At 42.9% G+C, this 26,610-nt stretch overlaps 1 protein-coding gene across 1 annotated transcript; it reads left to right on the plus strand.

Annotated features, from left to right (window-relative positions):
* The first annotated feature begins 324 nt into the window (after nt 1–324).
* Nucleotides 325–26,158, plus strand: LOC109762464 (uncharacterized). The gene is made up of 3 exons (XM_073495684.1): nt 325–429; nt 23,423–23,525; nt 23,607–26,158. Exons 1-3 carry the CDS (start codon nt 325–327, stop codon nt 26,156–26,158), a joined length of 2,760 nt encoding a protein of 919 aa, XP_073351785.1.
* Nucleotides 26,159–26,610: the final 452 nt, after the last annotated feature.

Raw genomic sequence — 26,610 nt, forward strand, 5'->3', positions numbered from 1 at the left:
GAGGAGCGCCTGTAGTCAAGCCCCAGGGATGTAGCCATATCGGTGAACCTCGTTAACAAATCTCAGTGTCGTGCTCGTGTGATTGGTTGGTCCTTGGATGATCGACGGTGGTCTCAAATTTGTTCTAACAAGTGGTATCATGAGCAAAGTTTGCGATCGAGACGGATCATGTTAATCTAGAGGAAGTATCGAGCTTGAGATGCAGCTGGCTGCGGTGGCCGGTGTGGTTCTCGACGAGATTGGATTAGCCGAAGGTTACGCACGTTGCGGCAGTAGAGACGTGTGGCGATCGGATTGATCGGACGAGCGTACAGGAGCGCGTGCATGAAGCAGTGGGACAGCGCGCCGCACGGGCAGGAGGACAGCAGGTCGGTTGGTTCCATCATCGATGGGAGCTGCGAAAGCCCCGTGCGTGGGCAGCTGCCCCAGGTGCGCACAGCTGCAGGCGGACGAACCGAAGCCAACGCGGCTTGTGGGCATGGGCCTAGGACGTGCCAAGCTGGCCCAGGTGGTTAGTTGTGTGCGTGCTTGATGGGCTTGGCCCTTGTGTAGCTGCGAGGTCAGGCATTATGCTGCGCCGGGACGTGATTGCCTAGGCTTAGTGCTGATACGATGTGCAACACACGAGAGGTGAGATATGTTTTGGACAAAAAGAGGACCGAGTCCTGCTACCTCTTTAGCACAGCATTGGTTTTCCCTTGAAGAGAAAAGGGTGATGCAGCAAAGTAGCGTAAGTATTTCTCTTAGTTTTTGTGAACCAATGTATCAATTCAGTAGGAGGCCATATGCAAGTCCCTCGTACCTATACAAACAAATAAGAACCTTGCAAACAACGCGATAAAGGAGTTGTCAATCCCTTCACGGCCACTTGCAAAAGTGAAATCTGATAGAGATAATAAAATAAATATTTTTGTTTTAAAGATTGCAAAATAAACTAGATCGGAAACTTATATGATGGAAAATAGACCCGGGGGCCATAGGTTTCACTAGTGGCTTCTCTCAAGATAGCATAAGTATTACGGTGGGTGAACAAATTACTGTCGAGCAATTAATAGAAAAGTGCATAATTATGAGAATATCTAGGCATGATCATGTATATAGGCATCACGTCCGCGACAAGTAGACCGACTCCTGCCTGCATCTACTACTATTACTCCACACATCGACCGCTAGCCAGCATGCATCTAGAGTATTAAGTTCATAAGAACAGAGTAACGCATTAGGCAAGATGATATGATGTAGAGGGATAAACTCAAGCATATGATATAAACCCCATCTTTTTATCCTCGATGGCAACAATACAATACGTATCGGTTCCCCTTCTGTCACTGGGATCGAACACTGCAGGATTGAACCCAAAGCTAAGCACTTCTCCCATTGCAAGAAAGATCAATCTAGTAGGCCAAACCAAAATGATAATTCGAAGACACTTGCAAAGATAACAAATCATACATAAAAGAATTCAGAGTAGATTCAAATATTGTTCATAGATAATCTTGATCATAAACTCACAATTCATCGGATCTCGACAAACACACCGCAAAAAGAATTACATCGAATAGATCGCCAAGAAGATCGAGAGAACTTTGTATTGATAATCAAAGAAAGAGAAGAAGCCATCTAGCTAATAACTATGGACCCGAAGGTCTGAGGTAAACTACTCACACATCATCGGAGAGGCTATGGTGTTGATGTAGAAGCCCTCCGTGATCAATGCCCTCTCCGGCGGAGCGCCGGAAAAGGCCCCAAGATGGGATCTCACGGGTACAGAAGGTTGCGGCGGTAGAAATAGAGTTCGTGGTGCTCCTGGATGGTTTCGGGGTACGTAGGTATATATAGGATGAAGAAGTAGGTCGGTGGAGCTGCGAGGGGCCCACGGCGGTGGGGGCGCGCCCAGGGGGGCTGGCGCTCCTCCCTGCCTCGTGGCCTCCTCGCTTCTTTCTTGACATCCACTCTAAGTCCCCTGGATTGCGTTTGTTCCAAAAATAACTCTCCCGAAGGTTTCATTCCGTTTGGATTCCGTTTGATATTTCTTTTCTGCGAAACACTGAAATAGGCAAAAAACATCAATTTGGGCTGGGCCTCCGTTTAATAGGTTAGTCCCAAAAATAATATAAAAGTGTATAGTAAAGCCCATTAAACATTCAAAACAGATAATATAATAGCATGGAACAATAAAAAATTATAGATAAGTTGGAGACGTATCAAGAATCCCCAAGCTTAATTCCTGCTCGTCCTCGAGAGTAGGTAAATGATAAAAACAGAATTGTTGATGTGGAATGCTACCTAGCATATTTCTCAATGTAATTTTCTTTATTGTGGCATGAATGTTCAGATCCGAAAGATTCAAGATCAAAGTTTAATATTGACATAAAAATAATAATACTTCAAGCATACTAACTAAGCAATTATGTCTTCTCAAAATAACATGGCCAAAGTAAGTTTATCCCTACAAAATCATATAATTTGGCTGTGTCCCATCTTCGTCACACAAAATATTCAAATCATGCACAACCCCTGTTTCAGCCAAGCAATTGTTTCATACTTAAGGATTTTCAAACTTTTTCAATCTTCACGCAATACATGAGCGTGAGCCATGGACATAGCACTATGGATGGAATAGAATATGATGATGGGGGTTGTGTGGAGAAGACAAAAAAAGAAGATAGTCTCACATCAACTAGGCGTATCAACGGGCTATGGAGATGCCCATCAATAGATATCAATGTGAGTGGGTAGGGATTGCCATGCAACGGATGCACTAGAGCTATAAATGTATGAAAGCTCAACATAAGAAACTAAGTGGGTGTGCATCCAACTTGCTTGCTCACGAAGACCTAGGGCATTTGAGGAAGCCCATTGTTGTAATATACAAGCAAAGTTCTATAATGAAAAATTCCCACTAGTATATGAAAGTGACAAAACAAGAGACTCTCTATCATAAAGATCATGGTGCTACTCTGAAGAACAAGTGTGGAAAAAAAGGATAGTAGCATTGTCCCCTTTTTTTGGCCTTCTATGTTGGCCTCCCCCCTTTTTTTTGGGACAATGCTCTATGAATGATGATCACCACACTTCTATTCATTTACAACTCAATGATTACAACTCGATACTAGAACAAAATATGACTCTATATGAATACCTCCGGCGGTGTACCGGGATGGGCAATGAATCAAGAGTGACATGTATGATAAGTTATGCATGGTGGCTTTGCCAAAAAAAGATGTCAACTATATGATCATGCATGCCAATATGACAATGATGAAGCGTGTCATAATAAATGAAACGGTGGAAAGTTGCATGGCAATATATCTCGGAATGGCTATGGAAATGCCATGATAGGTAGGTATGGTGGCTGTTTTGAGGAAGATATAAGGAGGTTTATGTGTGATAGAGCGTATCATATCACGGGGTTTGGATGCACCGGCGAAATTTGCACCAACTCTCAAGGTGAGAAAGGGCAATGCACGGTACCGAAGAGGCTAGCAATGATGGAAGGGTGAGAGTGCGTATAATCCATGGACTCAATATTAGTCATAATGAACTCACATACTTAATGCAAAAATCTACAAGTCATCAAAACCAAGCACTACACGCATGCTCCTAGGGGGGAGGTTGGTAGGAGTTAACCATCGCGCGCCCCCGACCTCCACACAAAGGATGACACTCAAAGAACACTTAATGTTTCAAATTTCTTACACAATGGCTACCATACGTGCATGCGACGGGACTTGCAAACTTCAACACAAGTATTTCTCAATTTCACAATTACTCAACTAGCACAACTTTAATATCACTATCTCCATACCTCAAAACAATCATCAAGTATCAAACTTCTCATAGTATTCAATGCACTTAATATGATAGTTTTTATTATACCTATCTTGGATGCCTATTATATTATGACTAATTTCAACCAAAGCAAAATACCATGCTGTTCTAAAAGACTCTCAAAATAATATAAGTGAAGCATGAGAGATCAATAATTTCTATAAAATAAAACCACCACTGTGCTCTAAAAGATACAAGTGAAGCACTAGAGCAAAATTATCTAGCTCAAAAGATATAAGTGAAGCACATAGAGTATTCTAATAAATTCCGATTCATGTGTGTCTCTCCCAAAAGGTGTGTACAGCAAGGATGATTGTGGTAAACTAAAAAGCAAAGACTCGAATCATACAAGACGCTCCAAGCAAAACACATATCATGTGGTGAATAAAAATATAGCATCGAGTAAAGTTACCGATGGACAAAGACGAAAGAGGGGATGCCTTCCGGGGCATCCCCAAGCTTAGGCTTTTGTTTGTCCTTGAATTTTACCTTGGTGTGCTTTGGGCATCCCCAAGCTTAGGCTCTTGCCACTCCTTGTTCCATAATCCATGAAATCTTTACCCAAAAACTTGAAAACTTCACAACACAAAATTCAACAGAAAATCTCATGAGCTCCGTTAGCGAAATAAAACAAACCACCACTTCAAGGTACTGTAATGAACTCATTCTTTATTTATATTGGTGTTAAACCTACTGTATTCCAACTTCTCTATGGTTCATAACCTCCGATACTAGCCATTGATTCATCAAAATAAGCAAACAACACAAGAAAAACAGAATATGTCAAAAACAGAACAGTCTGTAGTAATCTGTAACAAACGAAAACTTCTGGAACCCCAAAATTCTACCAAATTAGGAAGTCCTAGATAATTTGTTTACTAATCTTCTGCAAAAACAATCAACTGAAAAGCACGTTTCTGTGATTTATGAAAACTAATCTCGTGCGCGCAAAGTTTCTATTTTTTACAGCAAGATCAAATAACTATCACCGTAGGTTATCCTAAAGGTTTTACTTGGCACAAACACTAATTAAAACACAAAAACACATCTAACCAGAGGCTAGATGAATTATTTATTACTAAACAGAACCAAAAAGCAAGAAACAAAAATAAAATTGGGTTGCCTCCCAACAAGCGCTATCGTTTAACGCCCCTAGCTAGGCATTGATAAATCTAACGATGCTCACAAGAAAGACAAGAATTAAAGCGCAAAGAGAGCATCATGAAACACATGACAAACACATCTAAGTCTAACATACTTCCTATGCATAGGCATCTTATAAGCAAACAAATTATCATAGCAAGCAAAAACTAGCATATGCAAGGAAGCGGAAAGAAACAATAGCAATCTCAACATAACAAGAGGTAATTTATTATCATGAAATTTTTTACAACCATATTTTCCTCTCTCATAATAATTACATGTGGGATCATAAGCAAATTCAACAAAATAGCTATCACATAAAATATTTTCAACACTCTTCCAAAATAGTGGGATTAACATTAACTAAAGTCATGACCTCTCCAAACCCACTTTTATCAAAAATTTCATAAGATTGAACATTCTCCAAATATGTGGGATCTAAAGTTGACACTCTCCCAAACCCACTTTCAATACTATTGCAAATACTAATATCAATCTCATATTCATCATGGGGCTTAAATAAATTTTCAAGATCATGAAAAGAATCACCCCAATCATGATCATTGCAACAAATAGTAGACATAGAAAAGCTAGCATCCCCAAGCTTAGGGTTTTGCATATTATTAACACAATTGGCATTAAGAGAATTTATAATAACATCATTGCAATCATGCTTTTCATCGAAGGAACTATCAAGTATGGGTGCAATAGCAACGATCTCATGTTTAACATAAGGAACTATAGCAAATTCATCTTCATAAATATTGGCATCATGGCCACAAGAATAGCAAGCATCATGTTCATCAAGGGATATTTCAATCAAATCATCGGAATCATCATTATCATGCATATCATTATTTTCTTCCAAAGCAACGGTCACTCTCTCAATAAATTCTTTGACATAGACATTATGAGCATAGTTTTCATAGCAATATTTAAGTATGTCAAAATTTTCAGATTCGTAGAGAGTAATATCATACTTTTCAATCAAAGAAGCAACTTCATAAGCACCCTTAAAAGCAACAAATTCTTCAATTTGTTCGATATCATAGTAACTATAAACACCCTTAGCATAAGAAGATAAGATTTCATTGTCATTAAACTCACATAGGTAGGGAAGGTGTTTTTAGGGTTCTTAGAGCAACAAGTAAAATCATAAATTTCACAAAGATTCCAAGCATAACACAGCAATCTGTTTATTTGACCCCATAAGAATCTCCCTTTTTCAGACAAACGGTGACGCACAAAATGAGCATGTTCATCTAAAGATTTCCCATCAACTAGGCTAGTTGGGGTTTCAGCACGAGCGCATAAGGATCGAAGATGATCCAAGTAGAACACTTTAAGTGGATCCATATCAATAGATTTTTAGCAAGCAAAGATGCAAGAAAATAGAAGGCACGTGGAAACACAAACAAAAAGACATACGGGAAGAAGGCGAAGAAAAGGCGAATAAAACGGCAAGGGTGAAGCGGGGGAGAGGAAAACGAGAGGCAAATGGCAAATAATGTAATGCGAGGGATAAGAGTTTGCGATGGGTACTTGGTATGTCTTGACTTGTGCGTAGACTCCCCGGCAACAGCGCCAGAAATCCTTCTTGCTACCTCTTGAGCACAGCGTTGGTTTTCCCTTGAAGAGGAAAGGGTGATGCAGCAAAGTAGCGTAAGTATTTCCCTCAGTTTTTGAGAACCAAGGTATCAATCCAGTAGGAGGCCACACGCAAGTCCCTTCACGGCCACTTGCAAAAGCGAGATCTGATAGAGATAATAAGATAAATATTTTTGGTATTTTTGTTTTAAAGATTGAAAAGTAAAGATTGCAAAATAAAGTAGATCGGAAACTTATATGATGGAAAATAGACCCGGGGGCCATAGGTTTCACTAGTGGCTTCTCTCAAGATAGCATAAGTATTACGGTGGGTGAACAAATTACTGTCGAGCAATTAATAGAAAAGTGCATAATTATGAGAATATCTAGGCATGATCATGTATATAGGCATCACGTCCGCGACGAGTAGACCGACTCCTGCCTGCATCTACTACTATTACTCCACACATCGACCGGTATCCAGCATGCATCTAGAGTATTAAGTTCATAAGAACAGAGTAACGCATTAGGCAAGATGACATGATGTAGAGGGATAAACTCAAGCATATGATATAAACCCCATCTTTTTATCCTCGATGGCAACAATACAATACGTATCGGTTCCCCTTCTGTCACTGGGATCGAACACTGCAGGATTGAACCCAAAGCTAATCACTTCTCCCATTGCAAGAAAGATCAATTTAGTAGGCCAAACCAAAATGATAATTCGAAGGACTTGCAAAGATAACAAATCATACATAAAAGAATTCAGAGGAGATTCAAATATTGTTCATAGATAATCTTGATCATAAACCCACAATTCATCGGATCTCGACAAACACACCGCAAAAAGAATTACATCGAATATATCTCCAAGAAGATCGAGGAGAACTTTGTATTGATAATCAAAGAGAGAGAAGAAGCCATCTAGCTAATAACTATGGACCCGAAGGTCTGAGGTAAACTACTCACACATCATCAGAGAGGCTATGGTGTTGATGTAGAAGCCCTCCGTGATCAATGCCCCCTCCGGTGGAGCGCCGGAAAAGGCCCCAAGATGGGATCTCACGGGTATAGAAGGTTGCGGCGGTAGAAATAGAGTTTCGTGGTGCTCCTGGTTGGTTTCGGGGTACGTAGGTGTATATAGGAGGAAGAAGTAGGTCGGTGGAGCTGCGTGCGGCCCATGACGGTGGGGGGCGCGCCCAGGGGGGCTGGCGCTCCTCCCTGCCTCGTGGCCTCCTCGCTTCTTTCTTGACGTCCACTCCAAGTCCCCTGGATTGCGTTTGTTCCAAAAATAACTCTCCCGAAGGTTTCATTCCGTTTGGATTCCGTTTGATATTCCTTTTCTGCGAAACACTGAAATAGGCAAAAAACAGCAATTTGGGCTGGGCCTCCGGTTAATAGGTTAGTCCCAAAAATAATATAAAAATGTATAGTAAAACCCATTAAACATCCAAAATAGATAATATAATAGCATGGAACAATAAAAAATTATAGATACGTTGAAGACGTATCAAGTCCTCATGTGACATAGAGAGGCAGGAGCAAATCAAATTTGTGAAGAAAAATCATGTGGTAATACACCAGGAGAGCATGGGCACGGGCAAAGCAATAGACAGCATCGGAATTGAGCTAAGGATATGTTTCACACGGTCAGCTATACGAAGAACCATGGCACCAACGGGTACCTGGTTTGAGGTGGAGAAGCTCAACGGGACAGAAAACCTTGGGCGCTTGAAGGCGTTGTAGGAAGTTAGGTCAGCTGAGATGGAATTATCACGCGATGGACGGAAATTCACAGAAGACGATTTGGGAGCCTCGAGTGTGTCATACAGTCGGATAAGTTCGGCTGGGTCGGACTAGTCAGTCTGACGGATCGACGCATGTCGGTTGGTATAGAAGACGGTAGTGGGATCGGCGACGACGACGTAGGAGCATGATGCTGATGGTGACCAACTTCTGGGCGTGGAAATACATGGCGCAGGCCCCGAGGGCTTGTGTGGCTTCAACAAGACTATGGCGCGGGGTTGATTCAAGGTAGTGTACACACGGAGCTTGAAGTCGACGGGGCGCAAGGGTGGACTGATCATCTACCATGGAGTCATGTTGAAGGTGGAGCTGGAGTCTGGAAGACTTCACTCGGTGCTGGATTGAGGGGCTATGGTGTAAGGATCCAGGGAATCGAAGCCTATTCAGCAAGGGGGAAAAGCGAGTGACATGCAGTTCAGACTGGAGCCCAGTGGTCTGATGGAAGCGTGAAACTTGTCATCGGTTGGTGATGATCGGTGGTACTCTGCAGTGGGGGTTGAGTGGTGTGGGTTCGCGACCCTTGAGACTCGACCAGGACAACAGAGGCTCGACGCGGTAATAGCGGCGAGGCGTGCGGTACGCACGGGGCATGAAGACGGGCCAGTGCTCTGGTGGTCATACATGTGGTGAGATAACTGCCAATTTGACTCGGGATGACTACAAGCAATTGTGAAATTCCTTCCAGTTTCAGACATGTGGTCAAGAAAGGAGCGGTGACGTTGAGTTCAGGTACATATTATGTATGACACCCAATATGTGAGTTTCACTTTCGCGCAGGTCAGTGATCGGTGTGTGATGGCATTGGACTGATACTCTGAAAGTTGGGAGCACAAACTAGAGTAATAAGGAACTTAATTTTGCTCGAGTGTTGACTGTGGTCAAGAAAAGAAGGGACTACAAGTTGCAGGTGGAGTCACATGGACTCTTTGGAGTAGCAGCGGTGCTCACAGGATAAACTCAAGTCCAATGTACATGGAAGTTTGATGCATTGACGAACTCAAGGTGGTGGAGAATATTCGCCAAGGTGGAGTTTGTTAGAGTTGTGCCGAATATTATGTACAAGGTTGGTTACTGTTGAACTATGAGTAGTATTGTGTTTAGATAGGATATGGAGTCGTGTCCTAATAGGACACTTGTATCCTAGGCCTCTCATATATAGCTGGGGTAGACACATGATGTAACCTATGCCAACATAATAGCACAGGCGCGCAAGGGGGAGCCGGCAGCGTGTGCCGGCGCCCGGGTTGTCGGGTGTGGTATTGTGAAGGTGTCACGGGGAGGAGCGCCCGTAGTCAAGCCCCGGGATGTAGCCATATCGGTGAACCTCGTTAACAAATCTCGGTGTCATGCTCGTGTGATTCCTTGGTCCTTGGATGATCGACGGTGGTCTCGGATTTATTCTAACACTGAACAGAGGGGGTGTGTGCATTCTCCCTGTCCCAAGGTAGTTGGAGGTGGTCATGGCGCGTCCGGTACCCGCGTCATGCGTGGTTTAGGTGCTTCCTTGTTTCCCTCAATTTCCTGCCTCGTTGTCCTGCCAAGATCGACCCACATTTGATCGACGTCGAGGCTGAGTTCGGAACTTGATGGAGGCATGGCCTTATTGAACAGACTCATCTTCACCAGTTTAACACACACATATATAGTTAAACTTCATTCTCTCGTTGAGACACATAGACGACCTAGACACACTTCATCTTCAACAAAACCTCTCGTAGAGACATGCACTTGGACACGACGATGACTCACAAACAAGGCGGCGACTAAACATGCTAACTGGCGACTCCGTAACTCATCAGACTCCCTCAGGCGACGATCTTGATGAGTTCTTCAGTACCGCACCTCGGCACCAGTGATCCCATCAATGATCTCCTGCCACCATCTTGTCAACGACAGCAAGTTGCCTACCTCCTTGTGGCTCCGCCAAACGACAATCACCCAATCACCCCGTACGTCGCTCCTCGAATGATTATTGCCCTCTGCTCCTCATCGCTGCACCACCCAACGATTATATCCCTCGTCCCGAGGTGCTAGTAGTGGTGGCCTCCCCGGGCAAGTGCAGCTTCAAATATTGAACCAGATACAAATTATTGAGATTCGGATAACGGATCGATCACATCAAGGCATGTAAACACACAAAGCACGAAAAATTTAGCCAAGGGCCCTTGTCGTGGCCACTTTTTCCTCTTTATTTTTTTGTTGTTTTCTCACATGTTGCAAGCTGCAGGTGCTACTTCATATATATAGCAGCCACGAATACTCTCCCTGTCTGTTGCCTGATGAATTCAGAGCGGCTATATAGGCTGGATACAATCAGTGTTTACATTCGCAGATGTGCTGAATTGACAGGGATGAGAGCCTCTAACATTAAGCATTGGTTTTCAACATCCGTGTCCGCTGGCGTCGATCGATCAGTGCTTACGGTGTCTGTCGGGAAAAGCAAGAAGGAGACAGAGTCGATGTGCTGAAAAGAGTGGGGAAGGAGAGAGTTGGTAGCCGCCGGTTCTGTTCGCCTAATCAAATCTTCCATGCCATCAGACGCCTGATCTGGCTTTTATACTTGCGTCTGGCTCTGACTCGGGCGAGAGTTGGTAATTTCCCCTGCTTTTATACTTGCGTGGTTCAGCCACTGACCCCCTAGGAAACCTGTGTTGGTCTTGCATGGCATCTTGTTCCTCTGGGCTGCAACTCCGCTTGGCCCGGCCTCTTCTTCAGCTTCAGACCTGCGAGAACGATGGATGCTAACATTCAACAGGCTCACTCTTTGCGTCAAGGTTAAGCGCTGTGCATTCTTGGCCCGCTTGGAGTGTGAGTCAGCTTTGTACTTCTGTGTTCACCAGGGCCACCATAAGCGAGTTGACATGCTCCCCTCCATAAGGATGGCCTGCCGTGTCTAGTGATCTAAGGCAGCACGCGAGGTCTCAGCGGCGTGAACCGGTAGGTTAGTAGATTTGTTCCAGGATGCCTCACATTCTCAATGGGATGCACACACACAAACACACACACACACACATCTAACTCCTCACAGTAGACCTCTCTCTCTCTCTCTCTCTCTCTCTCTCTCTCTCTCTCTCTCTCTCTCTCTCTCTCTCTCTCTCTATCTATCTATCTCTATCTCTCTCTCTCTCTCTCTCTCTCATACACACACATTGCATTGCCTTGGACATATGCACCTACTTCAGCTTTTATAGGAGTGGGAAAAATTAATGAGCATAGTATCTTTTAACCAACAATGAAGATCATTATGATTATATATTGTTGTACCAGAAAAATCTTTCTGTGACACAATTATAGGGTGTCTTTTCGTAAGATAGAGAGGTGCCATATATGTCCTGAGTGAGAAAGAATGTTGAGCTTAAAAATTCAGGAATTCCATTGTACAAAAGTCCGAGGGGTCACACAAGTTACATAGTTTTTAATTTTAGTTTAAAAAATATTCAGGCATTAACGAAATCACTGAATTTCCGTGACATTCAGTCATTTCGGTTTTCAATTCGGCCAAAAGACAGACATTTCCATTTGAATCAATAAAATTGAATAAAAAATGATTTTTTCCTGTGTACTATTGAAATTGCTGAAATATTTTTTCCTAAAGACAATTATTTCAGTATATACCAAAATTGATGTAATTTCCGAATTTCAATGAATTACACTGAAATTGAGAACAACTAACAACTCAAATACTTGAGCTTATGTACAATAGGAAGTCCACATTGTTATCTTAACAGCAAGGTCCGGCAGACTTGAGGAAATATCACATGTTTCTGTCAAGAAAGGGCGATGCACACAATGCACTCCAGGCACTTGACCGATGGCGTTGGAAATCATATTATTCATCAAATAATTAGCATCTCCCCCACAAAAAATAAACAAAATAAAGTTGTGTTAGGCTTTGGAGTCTTGACTGGGTGCTTTTGTTTACGGTAACTATCGGGTGCCCACCGGTGCACTGGGCCATCCCTTTTGATTAGGGCATGGACGAGCATACTGGTTTTGGCTAGATGAAAGTTTTGGAAGAAACATTTGGCTGTAAGCTCATGGTCTCTTTGTTATCACGAGGAGGAAAATAATTCTATATATCTGCTTGTACATGCCTATTGGAGCAGGACAAGTGGTGATGACATCAACCATAGCACATATGATGCCATCCAAGATCAAGAGGAAAGGGCATATAAGTCCTTTTTGGATGGTGTTAGTCCAGTTATGCACTAGTGGTATTTTGGCTAGAGAAAACTCAAAGGAGTGCTATATTGGCATGTTGGTTTTCGTGCTGGTATTTTGGCAAGTTCGGTTCTGACTAGTGGTATTTCGGCTATTGTCTCAAAATTGAAGGTTCCAACTCATTGAAGGAAATATGCCCTAGAGACAATAATAAAGTTGTTATTTATATTTCCTTATATCATGATAAATGTTTATTATTCATGCTAGAATTGCATTAACCGGAAACTTAGTACATGTGTGAATACATAGACAAAACAAAGTGTCCCTAGTATGCCTCTACTTGACTAGCTCGTTAATCAAAGATGGTTAAGTTTCCTGACCATAGACATCTGTTGTCTTTTGATGAACGGTATCACATCATTAGAGAATGATGTGATGAAAAAGACCCATCCGTTACCTTAGCATAATGATCATTTAGTTTTATTGCTATTGCTTTCTTCATGACTTATACATATTCCTCTGACTATGAGATTATGCAACTCCCGAATACCGGAGGAACACTTTGTGTGCTATCAAGCGTCACAACGTAACTGGGTGATTATAAAGATGCTCTACAGGTGTCTCCAAAGGTGTTTGTTGGGTTGGCATAGAACAAGATTAGGATTGTCACTCCCTGTATCGGAGAGGTATCTCTGGGCCCTCTCGGTAATGCACATCACTATAAGCCTTGCAAGATTTGTGCCTAATGAGTTAGTTACGGGATGATGCATTACGGAACGAGTAAAGAGACTTGCCGGTAACGAGAATGAACTAGGTATGAGGATATCGACGATCGAATCTCGGGCAAGTAACATACCGATGACAAAGGAAACAACGTATGTTGTTATGCGGTTTGAGTTTGACTGATAAAGATCTTCGTCGAATATGTAGGAGCCAATATGAACATCCATGTTCTGCTATTGTTTATTGACCGGAGATGTGTCTCGGTCATGTCTATATAGTTCTCGAACCCGTAGGGTCCGCACGCTTAACGTTTGATGATGATTTCTTTATGAGTTATGTGATTTGATGACCGAAGTTTGTTCGGAGTCCCGGGTAAGATCACGGACATGGCGAGGAGTCCCGAAATGGTCGAGAGGTAAAGATTCATATATTGGAAGGCTATATTCGGACATCAGAGTGGTTCCGAGTGATTCGGGTACCGGAATTCGCCGGGGCAAGTTAATGGGCCTTATTGGGCTTTAGTGGAGAGAGGGAAGAAGGGCCATGAGGTGGCGCGCGCCTCCCCCCTGCCCAAACCTAATTGGACAAGGGGTGGGGGCGTGGCCCCCCTTTCGTTCTCCCTCTCCCTCCTTTCCTTCTTTCCCACTCCGAAAAGGAAAGGGAATCCTACTTGGACTTGGGACTCCTAGTAGGACTCCCTACACCTGGTGCGCCCCTATGAGGGCCGGCCTCTCTCCCTCCCTCCTTTATATACGTGGGCAGGGGGCACCCCAAAGGCACACTATGTCTTCTCTTAGACGTGTGCGGTGCCCCCCTCCACAGTTACACACCTCCGTCATATCGTCGTAGTGCTTAGGCGAAGCCCTGCACTGGTAACTTCATCATCACCGTCGCCACGCCGTCGTGCTGACGGAACTCTCCCTCGGCCTCAACTGTATCAAGTGTTTGAGGGACATCATTGAGCTGAACATGTGCTGAACGCGGAGGTGCCGTACATTCGGTGCTTGGATCGGTTGGATCGCGAAGACGTTCAACTAAATCAACCGCGTTACTAAACGCTTCCACTTTCGGTCTACGAGGGTACGTGGACACACTCTCCCCACTCGTTGCTATACATCTCCTAGATAGATCTTGCGTGATTGTAGGTAAATATTTTGAAATACTGCGTTCCCCAATAGTGGCATCCGAGCCAGGTCTATGCGTAGATGTCATATGCACGAGTAGAACACAAAGAATTGTGGGCGATAATAGTCATACTACTTACCAGCAACGTCTTACTTTGATTCGGTGGTATTGTCGGATGAAGCGGCCCGGACCGACATTACATGACCGCGTTCATGAGACTGGTTCTACCAACGTGCTTTGCACACAGGTGGCTAGCGGGTGTCTGTTTCTCCAACTTTCATTGAATCAAGTTTGACTACGCCCGATCCTTGTTGAAGGTTAAAATAGCACACTTGACGAAAAATCGTTGTGGTTTTGATGCGTAGGTAAGAACGGTCCTTGCTAGAAGCCCGTAGCAGCCACGTAAAACTTGCAACAACAAAGTAGAGGATGTCTAATTTGTTTTTGCAGGGCATGTTGTGATGTGATATGGTCAAGACATGATAAGATATAAATTGTTGTATGAGATGATCATGTTTTGTAAAAGTTATCGGCAACTGGCAGGACCCTTATGGTTATCGCTTTATTGTACGAAATGCAATCACCATGTAATTTCTTTACTTTACCACTAAATGGTAGCTTTAGTCGTAGAAGCAATAGTTGGCGAGACGACAAAGATGCTATGATGGAGCTCAAGGTGTCAAGCCGGTGACGATGGTGATCATGACGGTGCTTTGGAGATGGAGATCAAAGGCACAAGATGATGATGGCCATATCGTATCACTTATTTTGATTGCATGTGATGTTTATCTTTTATGCATCTTATTTTGCTTAGTACGGCGGTAGCATTATAAGATGATCCCTCACTAAATTTCAAGGTATAAGTGTTCTCCCTGAGTATGCACCGTTGATACAGTTCGTCGTGGCGAGACACCACGTGATGATCGGGTGTGATAAGATCTACGTTCCCCTACAACGGGTGCAGGCCATTTTTGCACATGCAGAATACTCGGGTTAAACTTGATGAGCCTATCATATGCAGATATGGCCTCGGAACACTGAGACCGAAAGGTCGAACGTGAATCATATAGTAGATATGATCAACATAGTGATGTTCACCATTGAAAACTACTCCATCTCACGTTATGATCGGACATGGTTTAGTTGATATGGATCACGTGATCATTTAGATGACAAGAGGGATGTCTATCTAAGTGGGAGTTCTTAAGTAATATGATTAAATTGAACTTTAATTTTTCATGAACTTAGTCCTGATAGTTTTTGCATATCTATGTTATAGATCAATAGCTCGCGTATAACTCCTCTATTTTATTTTTGATATGTTCCTAGAGAAAAATAAGTTGAAAGATGATAGTAGCAATGATGTGGACTGGGTCCATGATCTGAGGATTATCCTCATTGCTCCACAGAAGAATTATGTCCTTGATGCACCGCTAGGTGACAGACCTATTGCAGGAGCGGATACACACGTTATGAATGTTTTTCAACCTCAGTATGATGACTACTTGATAGTTTAGTGCGCCATGCTTTACGGCTTAGAACCGGGACTTCAAAAACATTTTGAACACCAAGGAGCATATAAGATGTTCCAAGAGCTGAAATTGGTATTTCAGAGTCATGCCCGAGTCAAGAGGTATAAGACCTCCGAAGAGTATTTTTCCTACAAGATGGCGGAAAATAGCTCAACCAGTGAGCATGTGCTCAGAATGTATGAGTACTACAATCGCTTGAATCAAGTAGGAGTTAATCTTCCAGATAAGATAGTAATTGACGAAGTTCTCTAGTCACTATCACCAAGTTACTGGAACTTCGTGATGAACTATAATATGCAAGGGATGACGAAAATGATTCCCCGAGCACTTCGTGATGCTGAAATCGGCGAAGGTAGAAATCAAGAAAAGTATCAAGTGTTGATGGTTGACAAGACCACTAGTTTCAAGTAAAAGGGCAAGGGAAAGAATGGGAACTTCAAGAAGAATGGCAAGCAAGATTGCCACTCCCATGAAGAAGCCCAAAGCTGAAACTGGGTGCTTCTACTGCAAAGGAAATGGTCACTGGAAGCAGAACTGCCTCAAATACTTGGCGGATAAGAAGGATGGCAAAGTGAACAAAAGTATATATGATATACATGCTATTGATGTGTACTTTACTAGTGTTCATAGTAGCCCCTGGGTATTTGATACTGGTTCAGTTGCTATGATTAGTAACTTGAAACAGGAGTTACAAAATGAACAGAGACTAGTTGAGGGCGAGCTGACGATGTGTATTGGAAGTGATTCCAAGGTTGATAAGATCACCATCGCACACTCCCTTTACCTTCGAGATTAGTGTTGAACCTTAAAAAAATGTTATTTGGTGTTTGCGTTGAGCATAATATGATTGGATCATGTTTATTGCAATACGGTTATTCATTTAAGTCAAAGAATAATTGTTATTCTATTTACATGAATAAAACTTTCTATGGTCATACACACAAGGTGAATGGTTTATTGAATCTCGATCGTAGTGATACACATAATCATAATATTGATGCCAAAAGATGCAAAGTTGATAATGATAGTGCAACATACTAGTGGCACTGCCGTTTAGGTCATATTGGTCTAAAGCTCATGAAGAAACTCCATGCTGTTAGACTTTTGGAATCACTTGATGCTTGCGAACCATGCCCCATGGGCAAGATGACTAAGACTCCATTCTCCGGAACAATGGAGCGAGCCACTGACTTATTGAAAATAATACATACCGATGTATGTGGTCCGATGAGTGTCGAGGCTCGCGGCGGGTATCATTATTTTCTGACCTTCACAGATGATTTGAGCAGATATGGGTATATCTACTTAATGAAACATAAGTCTGAAACATTTGAAAGGTTCAAAGAATTTCAAAGTGAAGTGGAAAATCATTGTAACAAGAAAATAAAATTTCTATGATCTGATCGCGGAGGCGAATATTTGAGTTACGAGTTTGGTCTTCATTTGAAACAATGTGAAATAGTTTCGCAACTCACGCCATCTGGAACACCACAACGTAATGGTGTGTCCGAACGTCGTAACCGTACTTTATTAGAAATGGTGCGATCTATGATGTCTCTTACCGATTTACCACTATTGTTTTTGGGTTATGCATTAGAGACAACTGCATTCATGTTAAATAGGGAACCATCTAAATACGTTGAGACAACACGATATGAACTATGGTTTGGCAAGAAATCTAAGCTGTCGTTTCTTAAAGTTTAAGGTTGCGATGCTTATGTGAAAAAGCTTCAGCCTGATAAGCTCGAACCCAAATTGGAGAAGTGCGTCTTCATAGGATACCCAAAAGAAATTGTTGGGTACACCTTCTATCCCAGATCCGAAGACAAGATCTTTGTTGATAAGAATGGATCCTTTCTAGAGAAGGAGTTTCTCTCGAAAGAAGTGAGTGGGAGGAAAGTAAACTTGATGAGGTAGTTCTACCTTCTCCCGAATTGGAAAGTAGTTCATCACAGAAATCAGTTCCAGTGATTCCTACACCAATTAGTGAGGCCTAATGATGATGATCATGAAACTTCAGATCAAGTTACTACCAAACCTCGTAGGTCAACCAGAGTATGGTCCACACGAGAGTGGTACGGTAATCCTTTCTGGAAGTCATGTTACTAGATCATGACGAACCTACGAACTATGAGGAAGCGATGATGAGCCCAGATTCCACGAAATGGCTTGAGGCCATGAAATCTGAGATAGAATCCATGTATGAGAACAAAGTGTGGACTTGCCCGATGATCAGCAAGCCATTGAGAATAAATGGATCTTCAAGAGAAAGACGGACGCTGATAGTAGTGTTACTATCTACAAAGCTTGACTTGTCGAAAAGGGTTTTTGACAAGTTCAAGGTGTTGACTACGATGAGATTTTCTCACTCGCATCGATGCTTAAAGTCTGTCCGGATCATGTTAGCAATTGCCACATTTTATGAAGTCTGACAAATGGATGTGAAAACTGCATTCTTTAATGGATTTATGAAAGAAGAGTTGTGTATGATACAACGAGAAGGTTTTGTCAATCCTAAAGGTGCTAATAAAATGTGCAAGCTCCAGCGATCCATCTATGGACTGGTGCAAGCATCTCAGAGTTGGAATATATGCTTTGATGAGTTGATCAAAGCATATAGTTTTATACAGACTTGCGGTGAAGCCTGTATTTACAAGAAAGTGAGTGGGAGCACTACAGCCTTTCTGATAAGTATATGTGAATGGCATATTGTTGATCAGAAATGATGTAGAATTTTCTGGAAAGCATAAAGGAGTGTTTGAAAGGAGTTTTCCAAAGAAAAACGTCGGTGAAGTTCCTTACATATTGGGCATCAAGATCTATAGAGATAGATCAAGACGCTTGATAAGATTTTTAAATGAGTACATACCTTGACAAGATTTTGAAGTAGTTCAAAATGGAACAGTCAAAGAAGGAGTTCTTGCCTGTATTGGAAGGTGTAAAGTTGCGTAAGACTCAAAACACGACCACGACAGAAAATAGAAAGAGAATGAAAGTCATTCTCTATGCCTCAGCCATAGGTTCTATAAAGTATGCTATGCTGTGCACCAAACCTATTGTGTACCTTGCCATGAGTTTGGGGGTATGATATTGAACCAGGAGTGGATCACTGGACAACAGTCAAAATTATCCTTAGAAGACTAAGGAGATATTTCTCAGTTATGGAGGTGATAAAGAGTTCGTTGTAAAGAGTTACGTCGATGCAAGCTTTTACACCGATCCGGATGACTCTGATTCTCAATCTGGATATATATTGAAAGAGGGAGCAATTATCTAGAGTAGCTCCATGCAGAGCATTGTAGACATAGAAAATTTGCAAAATACATACGGCTCTGAATGTGACAGACCCATTGACTAAACTTCTCTCACAAGTAAAACATGATCACACCTTAGTACTCTTTGGATGTAAATCACATGGCGATGTGAACTAGATTATTGACTCTAGTAAACCCTTTGGATGTTGGTAACATGGTGATGTAAACTATCGGTGTTAAATCACATGGCAATGTGAACTAGATTATTGACTCTAGTGCAAGTGGGAGACTGAAGGAAATATGCCCTAGAGGCAATAGTAAAGTTGCTATTTATATTTCCTTATATCATGATAAATGTTTATTATTCATGCTAGAATTGTATTAACCGAAAACTTAGTACATGTGTGAATACATAGACAAAACAGAGTGTCCCTAGTATGCCTCTACTTGACTAGCTCGTTAATCAAAGATGGTTAAGTTTCCTGACCATAGATATGTGTTGTCATTTGATGAACGGGATCACATCATTAGAGAATGATGTGATGGACAGGACCCATCCATTAGCTTAGCATAATGATCGTTTAATTTTACCGTTATTGCTTTCTTCATGACTTATACATATTCCTCTGACTATGAGATTATGCAACTCCCGAATACCGGAGGAACACTTTGTGTGCTATCAAACGTCACAACGTAACTGGGTGATTATAAAGATGCTCTACAGGTGTCTCCAAAGGTGTTTGTTGGTTTGGCATAGATCAAGATTAGGATTTGTCACTCCGTGTATCGGAGAGGTATCTCTGGGCCCTCTCGGTAATGCACATCACTCTAAGCCTTGCAAGAAATGAGACTAATGAGTTAGTTACAGGATGATGCATTATAGAACAAGTAAAGAGACTTGCCGGTAACGAGATTGAACTAGGTATGAGGACACCGACGATCGAAGATCGGGCAAGTAACATACCGATGACAAAGGGAACAACGTATGTTGTTATGCGGTTTGACCGATAAAGATCTTCGTAGAATATGTAGGAGCCAATATGAGCATCCAGGTTCCACTATTGGTTATTGACCGGCGATGTGTCTCGGTCATGTCTACATAGTTCTCGAACCCGTAGGGTCCGCACGCTTAATGTTCGATGATGATTTGTATTATGAGTTATGTGATTCGATGACCGAAGTTTGTTCGGAGCCCCGGATGAGATCACGGACATGATGAGGAGTCTCGAAATGGTCGAGAGGTAAAGATTCATATATTGGAAGGCTATATTGGGACATCGTAATGGTTCGGAGTGATTCTGATATTTTTCGGAGTACCGGAGAGTTACGGGAATTCGCCGGGGGAAGTTAATGGGCCTTATTGGGCTTTAGTGGAGAGAGGGAAGAAGGGCCACAAGGTGGTGCGCGCCTCCCCCCGCCCAAACCGAATTGGACAAGGGGTGGGGGCGCAGCCCCCCTTTCCTTCTCCCTCTCCCTCCTTTCCTTCTTTCCCACTCCGAAAAGGAAAGAGAATCCTACTAGGACTTGGGAGTCCTAGTAGGACTCCCTACACTTAGCGCGCCCCTAGGAGGGCCGGCCTCTCTCCCTCCCTCCTTTATATACATGGGCAGGGGGAACCCAAAGGCACACCAAGTCTTCTCTTAGCCGTGTGCGGTGCCCCCCTCCACAGTTACACACCTCGGTCATATCGTCGTAGTGCTTAGGCGAAGCCCTGCGCCGGTAAGTTCATCATCACCGTCGCCACGCCGTCGCCACTTCTTGTGTTCGAGGGACGTCATCGAGCTGAATCTTTTGACCGGTGCCTGGACACACTCTCCTACGTTCGGTGCTTGGATCGGTTGGATCGCGAAGACGTTCGACTACATCAACCGGGTTACTAAACGCTTCCGCTTTCGGTCTATGAGGGTATGTGGACACACTCTCCCCGCTCCTTGCTATGCATCTCCTAGATAGGTCTTGCGTGATCGTAGGTAATTTTTTTAAAATACTGCGTTCCCCAACACTCATGATGTGGAGGACATTATCGCATGGCATTATGAAAAAAACAGAAAGTTTCAGTATCAAAAGTGTGTACAAACTTGTCGACAAGATCAAAAGGAAGTACACAGCAAAAGCTTCTTCTTCTTCATGGTAATTATTTTCTTTTATTGTCTGATGTCCGGGAAACAATGGAAGTGACAAGGTCAAAGTTAATGTGACATGTTAACTGAAGTAGTTCCATTGCCCAATCTTTTGTGGAGCAGTGGCGGCTCATAGGCAGTCGATTTTTTTTTTCTGTTGAGATGTGCGTACAATTGAAGAAACAAGAATGTTAGCCTCCTCCCCATCATGTGTCGCTCTCTCGTAGGGCAGCTCAGGCAAATATCCCTCCCCCTCGGCCTCCTACCTGCTCCCTCCACCTCATGTCCACTAGCGGTGACCTTCGGCAAAACATGGACTAGTGACATTGACAGTTGGGATTTTCTCTCACCTACTTGCCGTGGTGTTGTTTCAATTGCGGCCTTGTCTGTGGTGGTGGCTTCTGGCGAGTGGATGGACTGTAGTAACGTCTACCTTGGGGAGGCAACCATGGGCCTGGTGGTGGCGCTCTTTCTCTGCGACGGGTGTGGTCGGCTAGGGGGGAGCAGTCGTGGTAGCCGGCCAAGACGGATTTACTCGACGGAGCGGCGAGCATGCCTTAAGTTCATTTGCTCATGCAGGGCGGTGATGAGCATGCGGTGTCTCACCGGTTGGTATCTGTGGCTCGGAAGCCGGGGTAGTGACTCCGAATGATGGTGGCGGCACTAACCTCATGGTTGGTGGCGATCTAGCCGGCTGCGGGTTTCGGGTGGTCCAAATGCCGGTGAAAACCGACTTTGGTCATGGGAGACAGTGGCGGCGTATTTGCGTCATTACCATGATGAAGGCAACATTGACGCGGCATGAGATGATGGCGGTGCGTGATGTCGTTCTCCCTTCCAAGGACATCATTTTTTGGAGCAACTACTGGTTGGAGGGGTGTTGTGGTGGAGCGCCGTCGTTTCTTCCGAGTCAAAGACGGCGATGGTTTCTCGGAGGTGGACTGATGTTGATGAAAGCACGCAGGGCAGCTGTTTGGCATCGTGGTAGTGTCTACTGCTGGCCGGTGGGCACTAAGGTTCTGCTGGACCGGTGCTCTGGTTTTGGATGATGTGCGTAGGTGTACGGTCAGGAGAAACGACCCCGATCATGGCCACCGACATCATCAAGTTTGTAGGTGTGGCGACACTTGTGTCCTTGTAGGTGGCTTCAGGTGGATCAATGTTTATCTTGTAAGGCTTTGTTGGATAATTTATTAACAATGCCTATGTGCATATTTTGATAGGGGTGGGGAAGGTTCGACCTCCTTTTCAAAAAGAAAAAAAAGCTCATAGCTAGGGAGTTTCGAGATTACGGAGTATCTATAAGTGGTTGTTTGGATAGTGAGGATTAGCGATGGATTTATAAAAAACCTGTATTTTCGGAGAATCTACTTGTGGTTTTGCAAATAATCTATCGGTAGAAAGTTACGTTTCGGTTGGGAAAGGGTAAGACTTAGTTTGTACACGTGAGAGTGGGCGGGGGTGTGGTGTGCTGGGTGTAGCCACAACTTAGTCGCGGAAGATTAGTATAGGTGTTTAAACTTTGATTACAAGTTTTTTGTGTGGTGTGATCTTGTTGAGCATATGAATCCTCCACTACTTCATGTAGGGCAGCACCCAACCGTTGCGGCTGGCAGGTCGCCGGCAGATATGTGTCAACTGTCAAGCCCTGGCACGTCCAAGGATTTGCGCAGTTCTAGACTTACACTCGTGAACAGGGCCGGCCCTGGGGGGGGCAGGGGGGCGGCCGCCCCGGGCCCCCACAAGGTAGGGGCCCCCACCCAGGTATGTACTAGGTATATACGTATAGCAGGCTGTAGGACCATGTCAAACAAAATAGTCAAAGCCTTTCACGCACATGCACAGAATCGCAAGAGATACGAGCAGCAGCGGCAGGATTAGCGACATGCGCGGCTAGCGGCTTGATTAGCGATTGCTTTCCTTCGTCCTCCACGTGAAAAAAAAGACAACAATATGCGGCAGGATACTCGACAGTTCGACCCGTCTCATCATGCAGGCTCTCAGCCCTAGGGCCTAGGCCGCCGCCCGCCGTCGCCGACACAGCGACACCGCGACACGCCGTACTGCAGGTCTGCCCACTCCCATCTGGCTCTTGCTAATTTCTAATTCTCTTCTCCTAATCTCCTTCCTAATCCAGTTCACAGCTGATTTCAATTCAGGGGGCCCTCACGCTTGGTCAATTGCTCATTGCTCTCCGAGTCTAGGCGTTGTAAATAGCACACGGACTGACGCAGAACCAGGTATATTATATTTGCGTTTGGGCGTTTCCTTGATGCGTATGTGGTACTGTTCAATAATTGATGCAAAAATTACTTTTTCAGGATTGTGTGTTAGCATGCCTCCGAGAAACAGGACATATGCATCGGGTAGTAAAAAAAGGAAAAAGAAGAAGGCCGTAGATACATTGGTACAATCACAGCGTGGGCATCTGCACTTATATTACAAGAGTACTTCCACTACTTCGATAAACCCAGGTGATGAGTTGGCGATAGTTGCCATAGAGGAAGAGCAACAAACTAATGTGAATTCAGAATTCGATCAGCAAGAAGAAAATGTCGAAACCAACATCGACGACAGCAATGTAAGTGGCTCCGAGAATGTAGGTAATTCATCGGATGCACAAGAACAGTCTCCTAGTGTTGATGAACAAGTCTATACTCCTGATATTTATGATCCAAGAAATTGGGATAATCTTGACAATAAAGCAAGAGATGTATTAGTTGAGAAAGGGCCAATGAGAGAGGAAGAGAATAAAATGGAATACCGTGTAGATGATGCAGGAAGACATTTTTCCTATGCTCACTATCATAGGAAATTAAGCAATGGAGAGAAACATGATAGAAAATGGCTAGTTTATTCAGAAGGTGTTGACAAAGTTTTTTGCTTTTGTTGTAAGATCTTCAAGTCTAGCAGTAGCAGGAGTCAGAGTTCCTTAGCACATGATGGATTAGATCATTGGAGGCACATTAGTGAGAAGCTTAAAGAACATGAAAATAGTGTTGATCATATTAATAACATGAACAAGTGGAATGAATTAAGGATTAGACTACGGAAAGAGGAAACTATTGACAAGGACTTGCAGCATCAAATAACAAAGGAGAAAGAACGTGTCAGGCAAGTTTTGTTAAGAATAATAGCCATTGTGAAATATCTTGGTAAACGCAACTTGGCTTTTCGCGGAAACAGTGAGCAACTTTACAAGGATGATAATGGTAATTTCTTAGCTTGTGTTGAGATGATTGCAGAATTTGATTTGGTAATGCAAGACCACCTTAGACGTATCCAGAACAAAGAAATTCATTACCATTATCTCAGTCATAAAATTCAGAACGAGTTGATATCTCTTTTGGCTGCTGACATCACATGTTCTATCATAAAGGTTGTTAAAGAGGCCAAGTATTTCTCTGTTATCCTAGATTGTACCCCTGATGTCAGTCATCAAGAACAAATGACTTTTTTAGTTCGTTGTGTTAATTTGTCGGATGGGAGAATAAAAATTGAGGAGTACTTTCTGGGGTTCTTGAAGGTGGATGACACTTCTGGCTTAGGGATTTTTAAAGTACTGCTTGAATCTATGGAGACTTTTGGCTTAAATATTAATGATATAAGGGGTCAAGGATATGACAATGGTTCTAACATGAAAGGAAAATACCGAGGGGTACAATCTAGGTTACTTGATGTGAATCCAAGAGCATTATACATGCCATGTGCTTGTCATAGTCTTAATCTCACTCTCTGTGATATGGCAAAAACATGTGAGAAAGCTGTTTCATTTTTTGGAATTGTTCAGCGCATATATATATTATTTGCTGGTTCTACGAAAAGGTGGAATGTTTTGCTTAAACATGTTCCTAGTTTGACTGTGAAATCATTGTCTAACACTCGCTGGGAGAGTCGAATCAAAAGTGTTACAGCAATAAGATATCAAGCCATTGAGTTAAGGTCAGCTTTGTCTAAGTTACGTGATGCTTCTGACACTGAACCTAAGGATAAAAGCGACGCAAAAAATTTATTTGATGCACTTGGTCGCTTTGAGTTTCTAGTTGGTATGATTATCTGGCATGATATTCTGTTTGCTGTAAATAAAGTTAGCAAGATGCTGCAATCGTCAACCATGTGTATTGACTCTGCTTTGAAGCAAATAAAAGGTATAACAGAATATTTTGAGAAGTACAGAGATGATGGGTTTTCTTCAAGTTTGACCATCGCCAAAGGTATTGCGACTGAAATGGGAATTGATCCCGTGTTTCCAATGAAACGTCATGCTAAGAGGAAGAGACAGTTTGGTGAAAGTGATTGTCAAGAAGAAATTCTAGAAGCTGAGAAGGCTTTTCATATTAAATATTTTTTTGTTTTGGTTGATATGGCGGTCACTTCTTTGAAGGATAGATTTAAAGAACTAATGGTGTTCAAAGATATCTTTGGATTTTTATTGAGCTCGGGCACCCTGAAGTCATTAAGTGATAATGAACTTGAAGAGTGTTGCACAAAATTTGCAGAAACATTCTCTCTTGATGGTTCATCTGATGTAGAGGTATATGATCTTATTTCTGAATTGAAGATTATGAGATTCACTTTGCCAAATGGCGTAATGTCTGCCATGGAGATTTTTGGGCATGTTAGAGAAGTTGATTGTTATCCGAATATCTCCATTGCTTATCGCATCTTATTTACTGTGCCTGTGACGGTCGCATCGGCCGAGAGAAGCTTTTCAAAGCTGAAATTGTTGAAGAATTATTTGAGGTCAACAATGACTCAAGAAAGGTTAAATGGTTTGGCTACATTATGCATCGAGAAGAAATTATTGGATGAGATTGACATCGACCCTATCATAAGCGACTTTGCATCGAGGAATGTTAGAAGACATTTTTAAGGTATTATGTATATTTTTTTATACGCATACAGATTTTGGATTTAAGTGCTACTGATTATATGTGTGTGTGTGTTTTTAGACAACTATATATATGCACACGTATATTACAATGGCTCGTATATTAGGGCCCCCAATTTTAAGTTCGCCCCGGGCCCCCGAAATCTCAGGACCGGCCCTGCTCGTGAAGTAGCGGAAAGACAGCATCTGCATCATCTTCTCCAAGCACGATAGCTCAACTGAGTCCGCCCGTCTATCCCACAACATAAAGTCGGGAGCAGTGAGACCCAGCGTGGCATGTGTCTTAGGTTTATGAACTGGCAGATTGCCAGCCGCATGAAGGAAGAAATGTTTCTGGCACATTTAAAAAGATCTCACCACTGGTAGTTCGTCAGCTTTAGGGGCTGTGTTTCTGGATGTCACCCATTTCCAAGAAATGTTGCACGCTCTAGTTT

This window comes from Aegilops tauschii, chromosome 3, assembly GCF_002575655.3.
Source record: "Aegilops tauschii subsp. strangulata cultivar AL8/78 chromosome 3, Aet v6.0, whole genome shotgun sequence".
Taxonomy (NCBI): Eukaryota; Viridiplantae; Streptophyta; class Magnoliopsida; order Poales; family Poaceae; genus Aegilops; species Aegilops tauschii.

Excerpts from the sequence above, each read along its gene's own strand:
- LOC109762464 (XM_073495684.1), top strand. The coding sequence starts at position 325 with ATGAAGCAGTGGGACAGCGCGCCGCACGGGCAGGAGGACAGCAGGTCG. Across the intron at positions 430-23,422 it reads TGCGTGGGCAGCTGCCCCAG|TTCACAGCTGATTTCAATTC; the intron begins GTGCGCACAGCT and ends TTCCTAATCCAG. Across the intron at positions 23,526-23,606 it reads ACGGACTGACGCAGAACCAG|GATTGTGTGTTAGCATGCCT; the intron begins GTATATTATATT and ends TTACTTTTTCAG.